The following is a 19739-nucleotide window of genomic DNA, read 5'->3' as shown; positions in this document are numbered from 1 at the left end:
TTTTTGTAGATAATTTTGCTGCTAGATAAAGTATATAACCAAAAGAAGACATGACTTACACTTACGTTACGGTTAATGCATCCACAAAATTTAGTGCCAGGAAATGAGTCAAGATTTACATGACGTTACACGAAACATGCTTTCACGAAGTGTAGTTCCAGAAAATCAGTCAAGATTTACATGACATTACACGAAAAATGCCTTCACGAAGTTTAGTGCCAGGAAAAGGGTCAAGATTTACACAACGTAAGACGAAAAGTGCGTTCGCGAAGTTCGAAAATTGTGTGTATAATGTGTTTAGAGTTCCTATGTTCCATACTATGATTTTAGCACCTTAAGGTTATATGATTTACATGACGTTACGGATAATGCATTCACCTGATGACAATTTCAATGTTGTTAACAGATTATAACATTATCAGACGACATGTTTAAATGACCTTACGCTAAGTTTGGTAGGGATGTGTTTACAGTGTTTCTTCATCTGATGAATTTTCTTCAACTAGGAAAACAAAAGCATGCGTTTTAGTGTTTCGCAGGTAGTTTTCACTCAACTCACAAGATGCAATATAACATTTAATATTTTGAATTGTTGGTGGGAGAACAGAATGTATAAAAAAGCAGCTTTAAGTATCATGTCATGTAACTTAAAGAACTGTATTCAAACCTGTAGACAACACGACTATAAAATTTCTTTTCACAAAACTTCGGAAGTCATATTTCTTGTAATTCTTCTCGTAAAAGTCGTCTATAGTTTTGTTGCCATAAAGTGACGTCATTTACGGGAAAAGTTACAAAAAACTGATTTCGAACTTTTGTGGAAGTGGCTCCTGACTGGCAAATTAACTTCTGACAGGCATTGAGTATAATGAAGTCACACAAGCAACGTTAAAACAAGCAGCAACACAGAATTAGACCATTTGTCACTTTATATATACCTGAGCTAGGGTTATATTCTAACTGCTCATGTGAATGCTGAAACAGCACCAAGCTGAACGTGCCCTACACTCCAAAAATGTGTTCTATTATTACAATATAATGCTTTGTCATACCCAACATAATATCCTAACAGAATCTGTATGCAATAGCAGAATACATTCCACCATCACTCAGACAACAGGCTTTCTGTTAAAATTAACAGATTAATTTTTTGGAGTGTAGCACTATGGCTTAAGATGGTAACAAAAATGCAGTGATCTTAAGTATGGAAGCCGGATAAGGCCATCATCGTTCCATCGTGATGGAGAGATTGTACGATGGTGCAGTGATGGCCTTATCTGTCTTCCATAAATAATGCAATTTATTAGACATCATTTATACAGAATTACTCAAATTGCTGTGAGCTAGAAAACGTCTGTATGCTATGCGCATATTATACAATTTTAACGCATTTGTAAACCACAACTCATGCAGACAATGCGCTTGAAATAGGGAAGTTTCAAAACCCCTGTCACGTGATTTAGCTTGAATTGTTAATTATAATATTTGTCAGCCATTACTTTCTCAGTGCACCTAGCATGCACCAGTCGGTACGCACGCAGCCTACGGCTGACCTGATTGTTGTGAAAATAACACGGTCATAATCCAGCAATATGAAGTCATCCGCTGCGGTTTACATTCTTCATATCGGTGAGTTTTTGCTGATTCTCTTCAGAATTTTCAGAGTATCTGTAGTATAACTGTTAAAAAAAGGTATCGGAAATGTCATGGCAACAAAACATTTACTGACGCCTTCTCGTTAACATTTTAGGTTAAGGAAAGAAAAAAAGACATTTGTCTGCTATATTGGGAATTATGGGAGAAGGATCTTTAAATAGCGCCAGCCAAACGATTCCAAATTTATTCTTCCGAGAGCTGATATAAGCAACGAATACAATGTAAGGGACCTCCCACATATTGTCATGTAATTGCCAAGCAGGAACAGGGAATACCTCTTGCTTCAAAGGGGAATTCACATCGGTGGAGACTGTATTTGCAAGGCATTCTTTATTATCAACTGTTGTCCCGGCATTACCCAAGCAATCGTGTACGACAAAACAAGCCTATCCGCAGGTAGTATCAGAGTGATGCTAGAATATATTCTGTTATTGCAGCGGATTACAGTGTTAGTATAACACATATCTGTGTAATTCAACATAACCGTTTTATTAGACTAACAGAGTATTATGTTGAATAAGACACAATATTGTGTTATAATAACATTTCAACATCACCGAGACAGTTAAATTTAAGAGATTAGCTCTTTTCCTTTTTTTTTCCTTGTGTTTTACGCCGTACTCAAGAATATTTCACTTATACGACGGCGGCCAGTATTATGGTGGGCGGAAACCGGGCAGAGCCCGGGGGAAACCCACGACCATCCGCAGGGTGCTGGCAGACCTTCTCACATAAGGCCGGAGAGGAAGCCAGCATGAGCTGGACTTGAACTCACAGCGACCGCATTGGTGAGAGACTCCTGGGCCATTACGCTGCGCTAGCGCGCTAACCGACTGAGCCACGGAGGCCCCGATTAGCTCTTTGAATGGCCAACCAATAATCAAGTTGCATAATTTAGCAAGCCACCCGATCAGCTTGTACTGTATGACTAGCCTTGGTGTATGTTGTACTATCTAGGTAATGGTAATGTTCAAGCTGTGACCTACGAAAATTCATGCAATGTCCAAGTCGTAATCTGTGACTAGCTTTTTACCAAAGCCGTATAGCAAATTGCCGGGACTGTACTTTAAGACTAAGCGTTCTTCAAGTTGTACTCTAAAGCAACCAATTTCCAAGTTGTACTCATGGCAGGCCACGCAATGCCCAAGCCGAACTCTGTAACAAGTTCACGCTCAGCTAGACCATGAGCTTTGAGAGCGCGTGTTCGAAATCAGCTCTCAGGGCTTCTAAAAACGGCTTTACGTCAGGTGTTTTTGTCAGGAAGAGCGGTGATTTCCCTTGGAATCTATTCTGTTTCCTTCATCTGTTAACATGGCCGTTGTCATAAAATGAAAATTTTCCGTATACCGAACAAAAAAATCAGTAAATATAGACAGACTATTTGGCCAAGTCGTATAGATAGATAAATAAATAATGAAAGGAGATGTCAAAACGGAAAACTTTATATAACCAATGTGTTACACCCAGGATCGTCTGTAAATGTAAATAAACGACATTCACCTACAGGCAAACACACACACGTTTGAAGTTTGAAATACTCGTCACAACAGCGTATTTATTGTACAAACACACCAAAGTACTGTTAAACAGCATGGAGTAAATCCAGAGCACCACGTCTATCTGTGTTTGAATAATCAGCATTACACTTTAGCGTCTATTCCTTAACACACGCACTGCATTTTTGACCTCACTGAACCCGTTACAATGACAACAGTCAATACTTCACTGATGGAGTCTGCACAGCATTTCCACAACATTTACATCCTGGTGCAGTTCGTACTGCAGACAGCAGTCATTTAGACTATAATTAAACATTTTGAGCTCACTGAGAAACAATCAAACAAAGACTTATTCCGTGAAAAGCCCTTACGAGAACCACTCGTCTCACCGGAAGTTACTGATTCAAATGTCCGCTCGAGCCCTCTAGGTTCAACGAAATTACCGAAATGTAGATAAAAATCTCTTTCGTGGCGGGTACTTATCTGTACCGCTACCTTAGGCACTCATGTAACGTACAATCACAGTAATTACTCTTCTTACAGTTTACATACCTATAAATAAACGACATTCACCTATCAGACAAACGCACACACGTCTGTAGTTCAAAATACTCGTCACAACAGCGTGGTGCTATGGTGAATATCCTATTAAGCCACTTACAAGAGCAACGAAAACGGACTTTACAGGCATAGTGCTTTAAACTGAGCATATAACGAACAAAAATAACGGGGGTTGTGGTGGGGGTGGGGGAGGTCAACCATTTACACTGCAACAAATGCATACACTATGTCCCGCATATGGTTTGGTTTAAAGGCTGCAATGATGTATGTATATCAACCTACAAAGCTTTTATGTTATACTAAACGATCTAGGTCATGTGTAATCCCCAGTAAAAGTTCATTTGTTATGTCCGGTTTTGTTACAACAACAAATGAATAAGTTCCTGTTTTTACGATTTGATTGTGCATGTGTCTGTAAACTGACATGACAAATTATAAAGTGAAAATAATTTCACATTTCTGCGAAGTGTACTAATACATGTTCCATATACAGTTAAATGATACACGCTCAATATGCCAGCTCACTGGAACTGTGAGGCAATTTGATGGGATAATTTGTTGACATAGGAAGGGTAGAAGCAAACCCCACACCGCTATGACAAACTCCAATGCTCCAATTATACAGCCCAAAGAGAGATATTAATATCAGACTTGATGATGCGCAATGATATATAGGCACTCATTACTTGAGACAAAAAGTCGCGGTGACAGCATGCCTTGTATTCCGCATATTATTCGCCCCAACAACATCAACATATCACGTCAAAGTATACTAACACTGGGCCAGAGATCCAGTGTTTGATCTATACCCTTATGCTGAGTATGCAACCAGGAAGTACTATGTTTATTTATTAGCTTGCTGTTTAACGTCATATACAAGAATTTTTGACTTATTCCATGGTTGGCTGTTTAATGAACGGAGGAAACAGGAGGGTACGAGAGGACTACCGATTAATGGCCTTTTCCACTTATAACGGATTGAACCCCCAAGTCCTGTGTCCTATCACCTGAAAAACAGGTATCTTAATCACTCGCTCACGGCCCGCTCTCTATTGCAAATTTTAACGTCTTAAGCATGACCAGACGAGGAATGGAACCTGAGAATCTCAACCAAGAGCTTTAATTTCAAAATAGATGTCTCCGGTGTTCCATGAGAGTTGCCTGTGCTTGACAGGCTAGGTTTAGACTGCACGACGATTGAAAATGAAACGGTTTCAAAGCATTCGCGCTAGACTCAACTATGTAGGTTAGCCTAGTTAAAGTAGGCTTGGGGAGGCTGCTGAAAAAAATAATAGACGCTGTGCACAGTCAAGTATTGTCCTTGACTATAAAACTCGATGCTCATCAGTGCTCCAGCTGATAGCTGTATATACATATATTGGGCATATGTTAGTAACAGAAGTTATTTAAAACAATGCTTTCAGCACAATCCGTATCCAGGATCGCTCATCAGAAAGAACCTTCCCGGCGTTTCCTGACGGTTAAATATGACGGGTGGTGTATGGCATCACAATATGCAGTGAGATATCTAACAATATCATATCATATCATATCATGTCATACCATGTCAACAATATCATACTTCATACTTCATACCACTGATATGAAGTTATTAAAAACAATGATTTCAGCACACTCCTTATGCAGGATCGCTCCCCGTCTTTAAATATTGTATTATATGTATTCATTTCTTCTTGAGCTTATTTGGTCAAAGTTTGACCTACATTTTTCCCCTTTGTGTACCTGCAGTGTAATTCAGTCGAGCGTTCTCGAGGCTTCGGTGTTTATGAGTTTCGTGTCATTGTAAATAGGGTATATATTCTGGAAATATTATCGAGGATGTAAACATGTTTACGATCAAACCATCCAGAATTTTCTTTACGTTGGTCTATAAATATAATCGACGGAGTGAAACTCGCAGTCATTTACTCAAGTCCACCCAGAACCAGTCATTTACTCAAGTCCACTAGAGAGCAGTCATATTCACTGTCATTCAGTGTGAAGAATTTTACCGGGTTTGGAGAAATCCGCTTTCACGCTATTCGACATTCGTCATTTGTACTCCATTTTCTCTACGTAGCACTTAGTGAGGTTGTGTTTCGCTTGATAATTTTTTGAGAAATTATCTTGGAGTTTGTATCTCTCATTGTCTCATTGTGCGTTTACGTAAATTTCATTCCAGTTTACCCTAAAAGTGACTTTGTGTACATTTCCGAGGAGTGAAAGATACATCGCCAACTCGGCATCACGGACGCCACTGTCAACTCTGAGAAGTTGCAACTCCCTCTTAAATGTGGATTCTATATTTAGGGGCTGGTAGGGGCTGCGAGGCTCAGTTGGTTAGCACACTAGCGCAGCGGAGTACCCCTACGGGCCTTTTACCAATGCGGTCGTTGTGAGTTCAAGTCCAGCTCATGCTATCTTACTCTCCGGCCGTGCGTGGAAAAGTCTGTAAGGAACCTGCAAATGATCGAGGGTCCCCCCCCCCCCCCCCACCCACACCCACCCCCGCCCCGTGCTGTGCCCGGTTTGTTCCAACCGTAATGCTGGTTGCTGTCGTATAAATGAATTATGCCAGAGAACGGCGTAAAACACCAATCAAATAAATAAATAAATGAACAACTAAATAAATAAGTATATTTACGTGGACTGACTTACCTGTGGAAGCCGGAATATTCCATCCGGATTGGGACGCTGTCTTCAGTAAAACACTATATTTTTTGTAATTAATTGTATTGTTTTGTATATTATTGTCAGTTGTATTATTTGTCTTCTTATTTCAAATTATATGACTGGTACATATAGCACAGATGGTGGAGCGTCCGCTTCGGGAGCGGTAGATCCAGGGTCAATCCTGGGTCGAGTAACACCTAAGACCTTAAAAGAGGAAGTTGTAACTTCCTGGCTTGGCGTTCAGAATCAAGGGTATAGTGCAACGACTGGTTGACCCGTATCACTATAATGGCTCGGGCCGGGCAGCTTACTTGCCTTAGTTAAGGCAGTTAGTGAAGCAGCTCTAGATAAAAGAGCGGTGGAAATCCGTCCTGCAACAAGGAGGTACATCACATGTACACTAACGATTCCTTCGTTGACAATTGTTAAGTACGACGCTAAACCCCAAGCACTCCCTCAAATATATGTATTGAGCTTATTTAATCGCCTTCGTGTTTCTTTATTTGATCTTGTGTAAGGCTTATCGTAGGTCTGAGATTTGAACAAGCCAGTTGTTTATAATCTTTACTCTCTGATAGCATTCTTACGTCCATATTCAACGCGTACACATGCCCATCCACTCCCGCACATTTTTATATCCTCATTAATGTAAAAAGAATCACAGCGTGGACCCTTTCTCTGATTATAAGTTGTAGATAAATTTCATGATTGAATGACTCTGCTCAACGTTTACCTCTTTATTTCATCTCTGTCAGAAAATAAAGTTTGAAAAAAAAAACGGCGGGAAAGTTTGCACTTGTACCTTAAACATGGATATTATTATGGCATCATCATTTCTTTTAGTTATTCCTACCTCTTTCAGAAAATGCAAAAGGAAAATTTGGTTCAATGTCTTATATACATGTATTAATACATTAAATGTTATTATACCTCATTGGGTTATTTTTTGTTTCCACTGGTCGAGAGACGGTCACATGATATTCTGCAAAACATGATGTACAACGATCACGTGCCCAAGGAATGCAACGTCACGATCACGGAGTAATATCTAACGTTCACGAGGCAATATCCAACGATCTCGTGCTGATATCCTATGATCACGTGCGTTTATTCCACGGCAGTTATCTCCCTTTGTTAGCTCCCCGGCGTCTGCTTGTTCGTAAAGAAACAACGGCTTACGATTATAGCTCCGTTATCGACGTACAAACCCGATGATTTAAGCACAATCCGAAAAGGTACACTGTTTTTATCGGTATAATAAAAATGTGGTACATGCTGTGGGATGGGATATGAGAATATGACTTCTCTCAAGCTGACAATTCCCCATATCCCAATCCCACATTATGCACTATCTGTATGATATTTCTCTACGAACTGCTCTACTTGTGACTTTCAGGTATTTTGCTCTGTGACCTCATGCAGGCAGCGCCTTTCAGTAATGACTCATACATTGAGGAATATGAAGGTAAACGGGTTACTCTCGTTTGCTGGAAGGAATCGGCGACAAAACCCACTGACATAGACTGGATGAAGAAGATAAAAAATGCCGCAGATGAGCGAGTCGCCACTAAACTGCTATCCGGATGGATATCCTACTTTAGGGAATGGGATACAGGTCAGGTGACATTGCAAGATGACTACAGTCTGAAGATTGATCGTCTGACATACCCACGTGATCAGGGCACTTTCGTTTGTAATGGTTTTGAGATTTCTGCTGTTACGGTCAACATCTTGAGTAAGTTTGTTTCCCAAATGATTTCATATGGTTTTGGTCCAATTCGTCAACGATTCTTTCAAGAGCTAGACTCTTAAACACTCTTTAATACTAAGAGGGCGTCATGTGTATAATTAAGTATATAGGGGCTTGTTTAGTAGGTAAGATACCTCCTGTAGATTTGTGGAAGCGTGGGATAAAATGTATTGGCCTAAAAACTTTGAATGTATGGTCTTTTTGTATGGACAGGGATTCTCATACATGCGCATGCAAAGATGTTAGACAAGTTTAAAACGGTGAACCTGAAGAAAAATACATTATGTTTATTTTTGTTTGTTTGTTTGTTTGTTTTTTTTTTGGCTTCAACTTCTCAAAAAGCTTCCCACTCCAAGCTGATGTATTTACAACTTTCATTGAAGTATCGGTGGCAACTGGTTTTCAGGTAATCCCAAAGACGTTCAAATCCTCGGCAGTTGGATGAAACAAGGAGTCAGATATCTCAATGTCACACACAGTCAACCCATAACACTTGGCTGTTCCACCAAGGGAGGTAAGGCACCTTCTTCCTACAGATGGCGACTGGGAGATCGAGACATCACGCGGACGTCTTTCCAACAAAATTTGACTTACATCTTCAACAAATCTGACAACGGCCAGCTACTTAAGTGCATCATAGGAGGTGGGACCGAGGGGAGTGTACGTCTTAATGTTCACTGTAAGTGCCATTATACATTGAAAAAAAGACTGAAACCTTAGCTTTATGGCTGTAGGTGAATACGAAAAGTAAACGTTTTGACGGATATCACTGGTAATTGTCTGATCTTAAAAATCATTTAAAAGTAGCTTAGTTTAATCTTATTTTATTGACACTTAATCAAAGGGGCTGTATTTTACGTTCTTCAACTTATATAGTCTCTCGTTATAAACATTTTATACAAAAATTAACTGAGGATACGTTTATAATCGAATAATCTAGCAGAAAGAAAACAATGGCGGGAAAATATAACAGGAAATTATGGACAGGTGGGAAAAGTATAGGTGGAAAAAGTATGAAAAAGAGACAAAAAAATAGAAAAATGTAAAAAAAAAAAAAACCGGATAGTGCGACGTAGTTTTGGAGCGAAATGAAAGTTTGAAGATTTGATTCGATATTATCAAAATATGTCTCCCTGGCATGTTTAATCACTTAGCAGAAGTACTTCTACAGACTTTATATTTAGTTCTGTCCGAAGGTTTCATTGTTCCATTTGCATTCCTTTCCAGCCTGTCTTTTTTTTTCTCGTCATGTTTCTTAACTCTGAGTCAAAACATGGTTTGTTCAGTGGTCGAACAGTGATTCATGTATATGGAATACAATGTTTTCCTAATTCGAGCAAGTAATCCGTAAAAGCTGATGTAGTAGATTCGAAATCTAGCGAAGTGTCAAAGAAATTTTTGCAATTTATTTCTGCTAAAAGGGTATTGGATTTGTAATTCTTAATTTGTCCTTTTATGCCCTAACAATGCCTGTATTAATTTCCATAAGGAATCTTGCTCAGTGTTTAGGCTTTCAGTCAAAGCTTTTCTATTACATCGCCATTTATATTTTATTGCAATTTGTGATAAAACTTGTGGCAATTATTCTTCGCTTGGCGGTCAACTGGAATAGTCCTAGTTCTGGTCAGGGTGGTGTAAGCATACTGTTTTTATTCTATTTTTACTGCGTTATGTTCGATATAATGTTAGAACGTGTCAGCAGCTAGCAGTATATAGATCTTTTCACAGCTTGTGGGACCGTGGTGACTTACGTGTGGCCGTTGGCACAGCTTAACGTTTATAGGGAATCACTAGTTTTCCACCAATACGCATATTTGAACGGCTTCGTAACCCTTCACATGCATATTTGTAGGTAACATGCAGGAAAGTTCACCAGTAACTTGCCCAAGGTCGGTGGTTTAACCCAAAGCACACTGGGTAGCTAAAGAAAATACAAAATTCTTGACCATGGCGTGAAACAACAATTAAGTAAATAAGCAAATATAAAGATATTTGCACTGGGCCTGTCTGCTAAAGAGCTGGATATCATCATAATATCTTCAAAACAGTCTTTAAAGGCAAAGAATACATTAGCATAGAGAACATGTCAGATGAAAGGCCATTACATATTGTCCGGGCAAATAGTTTGATTTGTTATTTTAGAATATTTTTCGTCAGCTTTTTGCCACTTGACCCACAAAGACTGCTATCTTTCATCATTCAGTATGCAAAATCCATTTAGAGCTATGGATATAATTAAGACGTACAGCATAAAGAGAAAACCAGAGCAGCGACGACAGTGTGATAGCTGGCAAATGGTCACACGTAACCAATAAAATCGGGCCTTTTGTCAATTTACCTCATTTAGGGGTTTATGCTGAAGCCCTAACATTCCCTGCCTTCAACAAATGAACCTTAAAACGAACTATTTCCACCCAAATACATTGCTGTGACGTCACTGATACCTTCCGGGTCCCAAAAGACCACCATAGAATCATATGTTTTAAATGCATTTTAGTTGGTCCCAACAGACCACCATAGAATCATATGTTTTAAATGCATTTTAGTTGGTCCCAACAGACCACCATAGAATCATATGTTTTAAATGCATTTTAGTTGGTCCCAACAGACCACCATAGAATCATATGTTTTAAATGCATTTTAGTTGGTCCCAACAGACCACCATAGAATCATATGTTTTAAATGCATTTTAGTTGGTCCCAACAGACCACCATAGAATCATATGTTTTAAATGTATTTTAGTTGATCCCAACAGACCACCATAGAATCATATGTTTTAAATGCATTTTAGTCGGTTAGAGAAATTCTAAAAAAAAATAAATCAAACTATTTTCTTAAACAAAGTTTAATAGTGATTCTTCTGATGAATGCTGTATTTTAGTGTTTTCTTTGCCTTTAAGTAACATGTATAAAACCTGTTGTTCCAAGGTGTAAGCTATGGTTCTTCACGCCCAGCCTCTAAATGACCAGGATATATATGTATATATATTACAGACGCCCCCTCCACGCCAGCTATGATATCAAACAAGGGTCTTGGCCTTGAGGTGATTGAAGACGAGGACATAATCTTCAAGTGTGAATCAAGCGGTAATCCCGTTCCGTCCATTACATGGCTTCGGGATGAACAAATCATAGGTCACGGGAACGAATACACCATCAACAAAGCGAACAGATCAGTCGCAGGAACCTACACGTGTCAGGCCAGCAATGAAGTGGACGTGGCCGAAAACCATAAACAACTTGTGGTGAAATGTAACAATCAAATATTTCACTAAACCAATTAACAGAAGTAAAATAATGCCACAATTCATTTTCCTTGTTTATAAATTAGATACTTTGTTATTCGCCGACTTTAATCATTAATCCGAAAATGAGTATGTTATGTTCCAGTGGGGTTTACCAGCACTCTACTAAGTGAAGCAAACCTTGTAACTCACGGAACAACAGTGTCCTCTACCTATTTGAATAACAATGTCAACTATGCTTACTCTTGTTAGTACTGAAATCAGCTGTAGGTACTTAGGTAGCGGGCACTGCTACTGATTTGCTTCCCTTAGTTCTAACTTAGCCCGAACCGAGAGTTGGTACATATTTTTAAAAAAGGTGTCAAAATACGTATACGGGAATAACTGACTTGGGACCCGAGCATACATGTATATTGAACACCACATTCCTGTCTATAATTGCAGATCCACCGGCTGTGTCTCTCGTCTACAGGCCTGAGCACAAGCAGCTGACTTGTGAAGCTTCAAATGGGCACCCCCAACACTACAGCTTTGAACCTTGGACACATAAAGTAAACGGGAGAGAGTTTCCAACCGAAGGAATATCTAGAAAAACGGGCAAAACTCTTGTCCTAGATGTTAGTAACGTCACTTATCGCAGCTCTGGTGATTACTTTTGTTACGTCACCAATGGGGTGAAGGGACGTCAGACGTCTACAAAAGAGATTCAAGCAATAAGTAAGATATAGGTCAAAATATGGCGTTTAAATCTATTCGTTAAACGTATACAAGAAGTCCTGTAAATCCACTTCGAAAGAATATTGAAATCCGATAAGTTTAAAGCCACATTTATCGGCGAAGCGCTTCAGAATAAATAAATCTAAGAAAAGCGTAAATTTAAGGAAAAAGAAACAACAACAAAGAGAAAAAGAAAAGAAGAAACCAAAAAAAAAAAAAAAGAAAGCAGAAGAAAAGCAACCTCCTAAACGGTAGAGCTTCTAAAGTGATATTTTGTCCACAGGTGCACCAGCATTTGCCAAACAGCCCAGGGTGTTTAAGGGCAAGGTCTCAGAATCACTGGACATCCTAATACGCTTCTGGAGTAACCCTTCTCCCCAAATAATTAAGTGGCGTAAGAAAGGTGAAGGGAACAAACACGGACCCTGGGTTTCAGGCACCATCAGAAAGAAGGGTGTACAAATCGATATGGAGTTTACAGACTTTCTCGCTCCTCTGAAGGGTTACGAAGCCGTTCTAACTCTGCAGACATTTGAAGAGGCTGATGCGGGGCTGTACACAGTCTTGGTAGAGAACGCTCAAGGTTTCGCTACATATGATATCGAGATTATTATCGGTAAGTCATTTCCTACTCACTCATGTTACTATGAACAAGGGCTCTTCGTTTACAAATATATCCCTGTATTTGTTTTTGTGTGTGCCTCTTAACACATGTAACTGTACTTCAAACATTTTAATACCTTATTTAAACTGAACCATCTGGTGTTGTTGCAAGTTTATTTGGCCAGTTGTTAAATGTCTATTTTACTGTTGAATTGATGGTAAAGCCACCTTGCCCTCAATTCGTATTTGACAGCTATTTTAATGTTTTGTTAAAAGTCCGTACAAGTTATAAAAACATTATAATATTTTGCGGATAACAGAGTATTGTCGATTCGTATTTTATCCATGGGAACCTCCGTGGCTCAGTTGGTTAGCGCGCTAGCGCCTCTGATCCAGAAGCCTCTCACCAATGCGGTCGCTGTGAGTTCAAGTCCAGCTCATGTTGGCTTCCTCTCCGGCCGTACGTGGGAAGGTCTGCCACCAACTTGCCGATGGTCGTGGGTTTCCCCCGGGCACTGCCCCGTTTCCTCCCACCATAATGCTGGCCGCCATCGTATAAGTGAAATATTCTTGAGTACGGCGTAAAACATCGATCAAATAAATAAATAAATATTTTATCAGTAAGCTTTAGCTGAAACTGTAATGAAATCAGCTATGGATTATCCCGCTGGTGATTTTTACATCGAAGTCTACATGTTGTCTAATTTACACAGAAGGAGATGATGTAGCCCTTACGTTGATTAGCATGTTGTGCGCTGCGAGTCTCATCATAATGTTCATTACGCTGAAAGTACTAGTGAGCTGTGGAGTTATTTCCTGTCCAGGTTAGTTCAGAACTAAGCTAACTTTGAGCTATTCTGACGAACAAATCAAAAAGTGTGCTATACGTTCTGATCTTAAATAGTTATTTCTGGTAAAGCATGAAGAAAATTGCAGCTTAGTAATACTCTGTATGTATTTGTTATGACCATAATTTCGGTACGAATTTGTTATTTTTTAGGCCTGTTTCTGTTCGTTTTATTACTAATTGCTAGTTTTGTTTATTTCAGACTGCAAGTGTTGCAAACGTACTCAGGCGTAAGTCTCTCGTTTCTCAAACCTCATACATTTATGAATACCAGAAAATCGGTTTAATCTTAGAAGATTTGACTCCAGATCGGCTCGTGGTCTATTGGTTATAGGCGTTTACGATTCAGGACACAGGAGGTATGGTTTCAAAACCCCGGCGTTGGACAAATTTTTTTTAGATTCTCTACTGTCATACATAAATAAAAAAATGCATCCGCATTTTCATTCTTGACGAGTGTGTCTAATATAAAAAGAACCCGCCTAAAATAAGTCTGTGGAAGCGTTGCACCGGTTTGCACTTTTCTGTAATACTTCAGATTATCTGTATGCTTGTTTTCGTACATAGAGTAAACTGATAGTTCACAATCACGACAGCTTACAACAGAGATCGGTGTGTTTGTAGTCAGCTTAGAACGGACTTGTTTGGACAACAAATTATACACATCACGTATTGGGCAAATAACAAAAATGATAACCTTGGCAATTTTCCATTTCCTTCCCACAGACCAACACCCGAGCGCACCGCCAAACATCCCGATTTTGATACCGGTAATAATGATATTTCTTCTGTTTTCTACTTTGTTTCGTCAAATTTAAGAGCACCTAATTATTTTCATCCCATTCATCTTGATATGTATCTTGCCAAATTATTTAAAGTTAGTCTTTTTTACAAAAAACAAAATAACACTACAATGTACGTAATTTTTAAACCGTCCTTTTCTTTGTTCTATGGCTCATTATTTTTTTCTTTTCCAGGTCAAATAAGACACGCTGACCCGTAAGTACATTTGACACACATATCTTTTTGTCTCGCACGACTCCCTCCATTTACAGCTTATCTTGCTTCCCTATGCCGATTATTAATCATAACAAGTAGGCAGCTGTGAGCTGTTTTACTAATTTGATTAGTTATATGATTGTTGTTTAATGCCATACTGAAAACTTTAGTGGTCATTTCCATGCGTGGACATAGCTGCGGTGCCTGGAGTAAACGACTGAACTTTGGCGAGTTACCGACGAACTTCTCGACGTGTGACATTTAAGTAGGCAGTAAGTTAACTACTCGGTCACGACACGCTCCCTTTTCTCATGTATTATGCGCTCTGGAGAGATATCAATACACAATCTGCTTTATGAAATCTTTCCATTTCTTTTAGATGCCCTAGTCATCCTAGACAGTCAGTGCAGATTACCTTACCAAAAGACCTTAGTATCAGGGTCAACGAAGACAGCTCAGGTAAACACCGTTATAACAGTTAGCCATTCTTCATGAGCTCTTGTGTTCAGAGCCGTCGTTACGTATGGCAAACTTACAAATTATTGATCTGTGCTACGGCATGCCCTTCTTGCAGCGCATGTTTCTGGCGGACTCTGATAGGATTGTGCGGACATGCCAACATTTTAAAGACACTTGTAAACGTTACTTCCTATTGCTTTTTTTCGAAAAGCAATACAGCATATTGCTGCATGATAATTTTGAAAACGCAATCAGCTTGCTATAAAGTTCGGTTCGCTATATCATGGCATTACCTCTCTTGTGACATTACTTCTTTGTTATCGTATGTTAAAGACAGCAACCTACACCTACAGTCTCCTACATCTTCATGAAATTGTACTTGGTCGCCTAGAAGCTGTTAGGCCTGTCTAACAAGGTAATTTGTCCATTAACGTACTATATATGAAAATGACATACGGCTTGTAGAAAAATCTGTGGAATGGTCACCAGTGATAGGTATCTCCAACGTCAAACCCAAAAATGTCTTGCATTTAGAACATCAACAACATCCCGTTATGGAATTTCAGTACAGTAATTTGCTTACAGTGCTAAGTTAACTTGTACCTCTTCCACAGACCAGAGGTATATGCCTATGGGATCGCCCCCTGCTACCCCAGTCTTACCAGGTACGTTGCGTTCATCTGTATGCATAGGATTGCTTGTAGATTGGCACAAAAATGAGTTCTTGCCACTTGTGAAGATATGCCACAGGGCAATAAATTTTCATTGTGAGTTGTAGTTTGTACCTCAGTATGTTACCCATCAAGTTTTAGTTAATTTTCGACAGTGATTTGTATTTTGTGACATTAACTGATTAATGTTTAATTACTTCAGATTCCGCTCAACGCTTGTGTGACATTGTAGATTACGTCAGAGCCAGTACAACCCAAGGTACGTGGACAATCTATATATTTTATTGTCTTCCTTACTCAGTTTTATTAATGTTTTTAAGCCACGGTGCCACGGGGTCTGTACGTTGCTACTATTTAAACATTTACATGAACGATTAGAATAAATTACTAACTGAGGTAAATTAAAGAGAGGTAAGATTTCACTGGTTATACGTGTGACCATTAGCCAACTACCACAGCGTCGTCGCTGATCTGATTTTGCCCTCTATTCTGTAGTATTTTATATTTTCAAATGGCACAAGAAAATGATAAATGATTTTTCTAAAGCAACAAGTACCTGCCTAGTTCAAGTGTCAGAAAACGACACGCCCGTGTGATAGTAGCCATGAATTTTTACCTCATATAAGACTGACTCGTTGTTTGTTCTTCTGTTCCTGTTTATAGCTTCCGCTCCCCCGATCACCGAACTCACAGAATCTGCCTATGAAGATGTAGTGTATGCTAATGAAGCTGGATTGATGAAGTAAGAAGGGTGTAGCTTCCGGTGGCAATGTATATATCCAGTGAGAAACAATCTTGGTGAATGACGAGTCAATATAAGGTCTACTGTTGAGAGAAGAGTTTCCTCTCTTGAAGGATGTAACAATATCGGCATATCTGTAAACGCAAAATGACATTTTAGCATCATTTTTCGGAGCACGGTAGGAATGCAGAAAACAAGTATTCATAAACACAAAATTCCCCACTCGAGAGAAGGAAAATTTTTTTAGTCAAGGGTCAAGCTAACTTGTAAGCGTTAATTCTTCTTGAGAGTTGAAATTCATGTCCCAAAATTGAATAAAAGAGGAGTCTCGTTGTGTACATATGGCCGTAAGAGCCGTACTTAGTTGTTAACTACATTCACCATATTCAAATGAAGTAGTACCTTCATGTCAGGATATTGGCAGCACTGGTATGTGCACTGCAATCCAAATATGTTTCCAAAGAATTAGATGAGTTCTTCTCAGGGGTGATGTAAGTTTCGTGAACGTGAAACCATTATAAGCACATGTTTATCTTTAGTACTGTGAGTTTGAAGGAGTCACTCCATAGTGACTGATGTTAAATCCACCAAAAGTAACGAAAGAAAAGAACAAATATGTCACTGTATCGGCTTAAGAAGATATAGTATGTTTATTGCAGACAGGTAGAGATGAATGACAGGTATTAGAAAATTAGGTCAAAAGGTTTTGCCATTGCTGTAAGAATGAATGAATGAATGAATGAATGATTATGGTTTAATGCCACTTTGGCAGAATTGCAGCCATATCGTGGCGACCATTGCTGTAAGAAAACAGAAAGCATATTCACGCCAGATGAGCGTAAAACCAGCAATACATGATTACAACTGCATATAAGCGTTCGGATGTGAGAGAAGTAAGTTACACCGACATGCTGACTAAGACTCTAACGTGGACTTCATAGCTGTAGGCCTCACACACCACATTCATAACAACTGCAAATAATTCAAACTCTATTCCTGAGTGGGTTAATTGCATTTCGCAAGTTCGAAATACGGGACAGTGTGACCTTTCTCTGAATGGAAAAAAAATCACATTGCTTAATGAATATAATTAAAGACGTTGCAGCATAGAGGGAAAAGCCAGAGCAGCAACGACAGTGAGATATCAGACAAATGGTCACAAGTAGACGTTCATATTTATTAGATGCCACTGGTCTAGAATTACTCAGTATGCTGAGTTGTATTCACATTTAACCTGCCATAACATTAAACATTGCAAAGGGGCCAGGCCTCGGAGTGCTGAGTCAACCAGAATCATGCTTTTTGCAGGAATACAATATGGTTTAGACGTACAGCATAGACAGAAAAAAACAAGAGCAGCGACGACAGTGTGATAGCTGGAAAATATGATCACACGTAAGCGGTGAAATAAGGCCTTTTGCTAATTTACCTTGGTAACAATTCATGTTACAATGAACCATAAATAAACGTTTCGCATGGCGAGGATTGTTGAGGTGCATGTTTTCGTAATGTATAAATTACTTCCCTTTTCATGGATTATCCCCCCTGATGGTTGGTATCAAGTCAACTATCCAGTGCTGTTAGCATTTGAGAGTACCGGGGTGATCAACCACAGGGATTAACTGAGTCTAATCCGTTTGTAAAATTTCTTGTAAATTTAACCACTTTTCAGTCGTTGCAATTTGCTTCTGTACACTGGAAAACTGACAAAATATTCAGCAATATGTTCCATAATGCCATGAGCTTTAATACTGAAATAAAGGACAGATGCCTACCCTCAAAGGGAATAAATCGTTGAAAAGTGAAGTAGTTTATGTATTACGAAAATACGGAATAGCCTAATGTAAAAATCCTGTATCCTTATTATTGGGGCCCAAGAAGTATAATTGAAAGGTCACATGATTCTGTCAAAGGGGATAACAGTATCAAAGTATTAATATAGGGAGTAGTCAAAGTGTAATTAGATTCAGATAACGCCTACAGTTTGTTTTGTAATTGATATATGTTTTCCTTTTCGACAAAACAAACTATATTTTTATGCGTTCGACTGTATATACATGTGATTTACTGTGGCGACACAATCAGAAGTGTACAAGTGAAAGCTGATACATTGTAAAATGACCAATATGACTGAAAAGGCATCGTCTTAGATTAAATTTTGCCGCGTCCTGAAAACAATTTTTGTTGTAATGGTGTTGTCATGCCAAAGCTGTGTAACAGTATGTTTTTAACCTGTCTACTTTAATAGTTGGTTTTCACATGAAAACAACAGCTCATTACTTTCAAATCTGTGAAAACAAACACATTTATGGATATCGGAAACGATCATATATTGTACTCAAGAGAAACGATGGGTTTTGAGTAATTGTTTTTAGCCAATAAGCTCATTTTACTTTACCGAATTTGTTTTTGGCGAATTAATTTGAAAGGCCCTATTTTTTTACTCAGTTCGCTACCTTGAATGACTTTTTTAATGTTGCCAATTACTTGTTTTTAAGTGCATATTCTGATGTTGTAATATATGTATTTTGTCGTGATGTGTACATCTACCTTACCTATATATTTTATCTGTTCTTTTGGTGTGTCAGTAGTATGTATTGTTTGCTTTTAAGTTTGACACTTTGTGATATACATCCTCGCATATTGGTCGACGGGCATGAACAGACTGGCGTACTTCGGGCAGCATGTGATTAGTGTACAGATACAATGTGGAGAAAGAGAAGCAAATTTCTCAAAACTGTCGCAGGCCGGACCTGTTACGTAATGACCTAAATCACAGCGAACGTATATATGACGTCAGCCAGATACAGGTATGCCTAGTGCGTGACGTCTGCGGATGGACGTGGGTTTGCCCAGGGTTCTGCCCGGTTCCTCCCACCATAATGCTGGCCGCTGTCGCATAAGTGAAATAAGTACAAAAGCTGAAGCATGGTATATGTGCGTATTGCCCAATAAATCATTTGTTAAATTGTTAAAATTGAGTATGATTTTACTTACTACAAATGAGATGTCAATCGTTAAGATATTGGCTTCGTTTTCAATTTTACATGCTAAGGTCTGTCGTGGGTCCCACCCAGGCTCTGACAGGTTTCCTAATCCCACCATGTTGGCAGTTGTCGTTTAAATGAAGTATTCTTGGGTACGATGTAAAAGGCTAATCAATTAAATAAACAAACAGGACACACGAGATGCGGATTCAAATCTTGCCTTGGACAGGCAATTTGTGAATTCCCCCGCCTTCACTGCATGTGGAGCCTTGGCGAAAATAAGTAGTCGTCAACGCTGGTGTGTCTAACGTTCTTTGGAGACCACTGTCT

The 19739-nt window shown here is 39.0% G+C and overlaps 1 protein-coding gene across 3 annotated transcripts; it reads left to right on the top strand.

Annotated features, from left to right (window-relative positions):
• Positions 1 to 1521: 1521 nt before the first annotated feature.
• LOC135461354 (hemicentin-1-like) lies at positions 1522 to 19387 on the top strand. Of its 3 annotated transcripts, none has more exons than XR_010443353.1 (14): positions 1522 to 1629; positions 7786 to 8124; positions 8546 to 8818; positions 11134 to 11391; positions 11829 to 12101; positions 12385 to 12717; positions 13418 to 13528; positions 13754 to 13781; positions 14278 to 14321; positions 14529 to 14550; positions 14930 to 15009; positions 15343 to 15424; positions 15883 to 15939; positions 16344 to 16416. XR_010443353.1 is itself a non-coding variant. In XM_064738396.1 (14 exons), exons 1-14 carry the CDS (start codon positions 1593 to 1595, stop codon positions 16424 to 16426), a joined length of 1989 nt encoding a protein of 662 aa, XP_064594466.1. In that variant the 5' UTR covers positions 1522 to 1592; the 3' UTR covers positions 16427 to 19387. The 3 variants fall into 3 exon arrangements, 2 of the variants coding, with proteins under 2 accessions (XP_064594466.1, XP_064594467.1); XM_064738396.1 differs by lacking the exon at positions 15343 to 15424 and adding an exon at positions 15624 to 15674 and having other exon boundaries at positions 16344 to 19387; XM_064738397.1 differs by lacking the exons at positions 14930 to 15009; positions 15343 to 15424 and adding an exon at positions 15624 to 15674 and having other exon boundaries at positions 16344 to 19387.
• The last annotated feature ends 352 nt before the right edge of the window (positions 19388 to 19739 follow it).

Source organism: Liolophura sinensis, chromosome 1 (assembly GCF_032854445.1).
Source record: "Liolophura sinensis isolate JHLJ2023 chromosome 1, CUHK_Ljap_v2, whole genome shotgun sequence".
NCBI lineage: Eukaryota > Metazoa > Mollusca > Polyplacophora > Chitonida > Chitonidae > Liolophura > Liolophura sinensis.
Note: the sequence above shows the minus strand (reverse complement) of the source record. Positions and strands in the feature narration are given on the sequence as shown.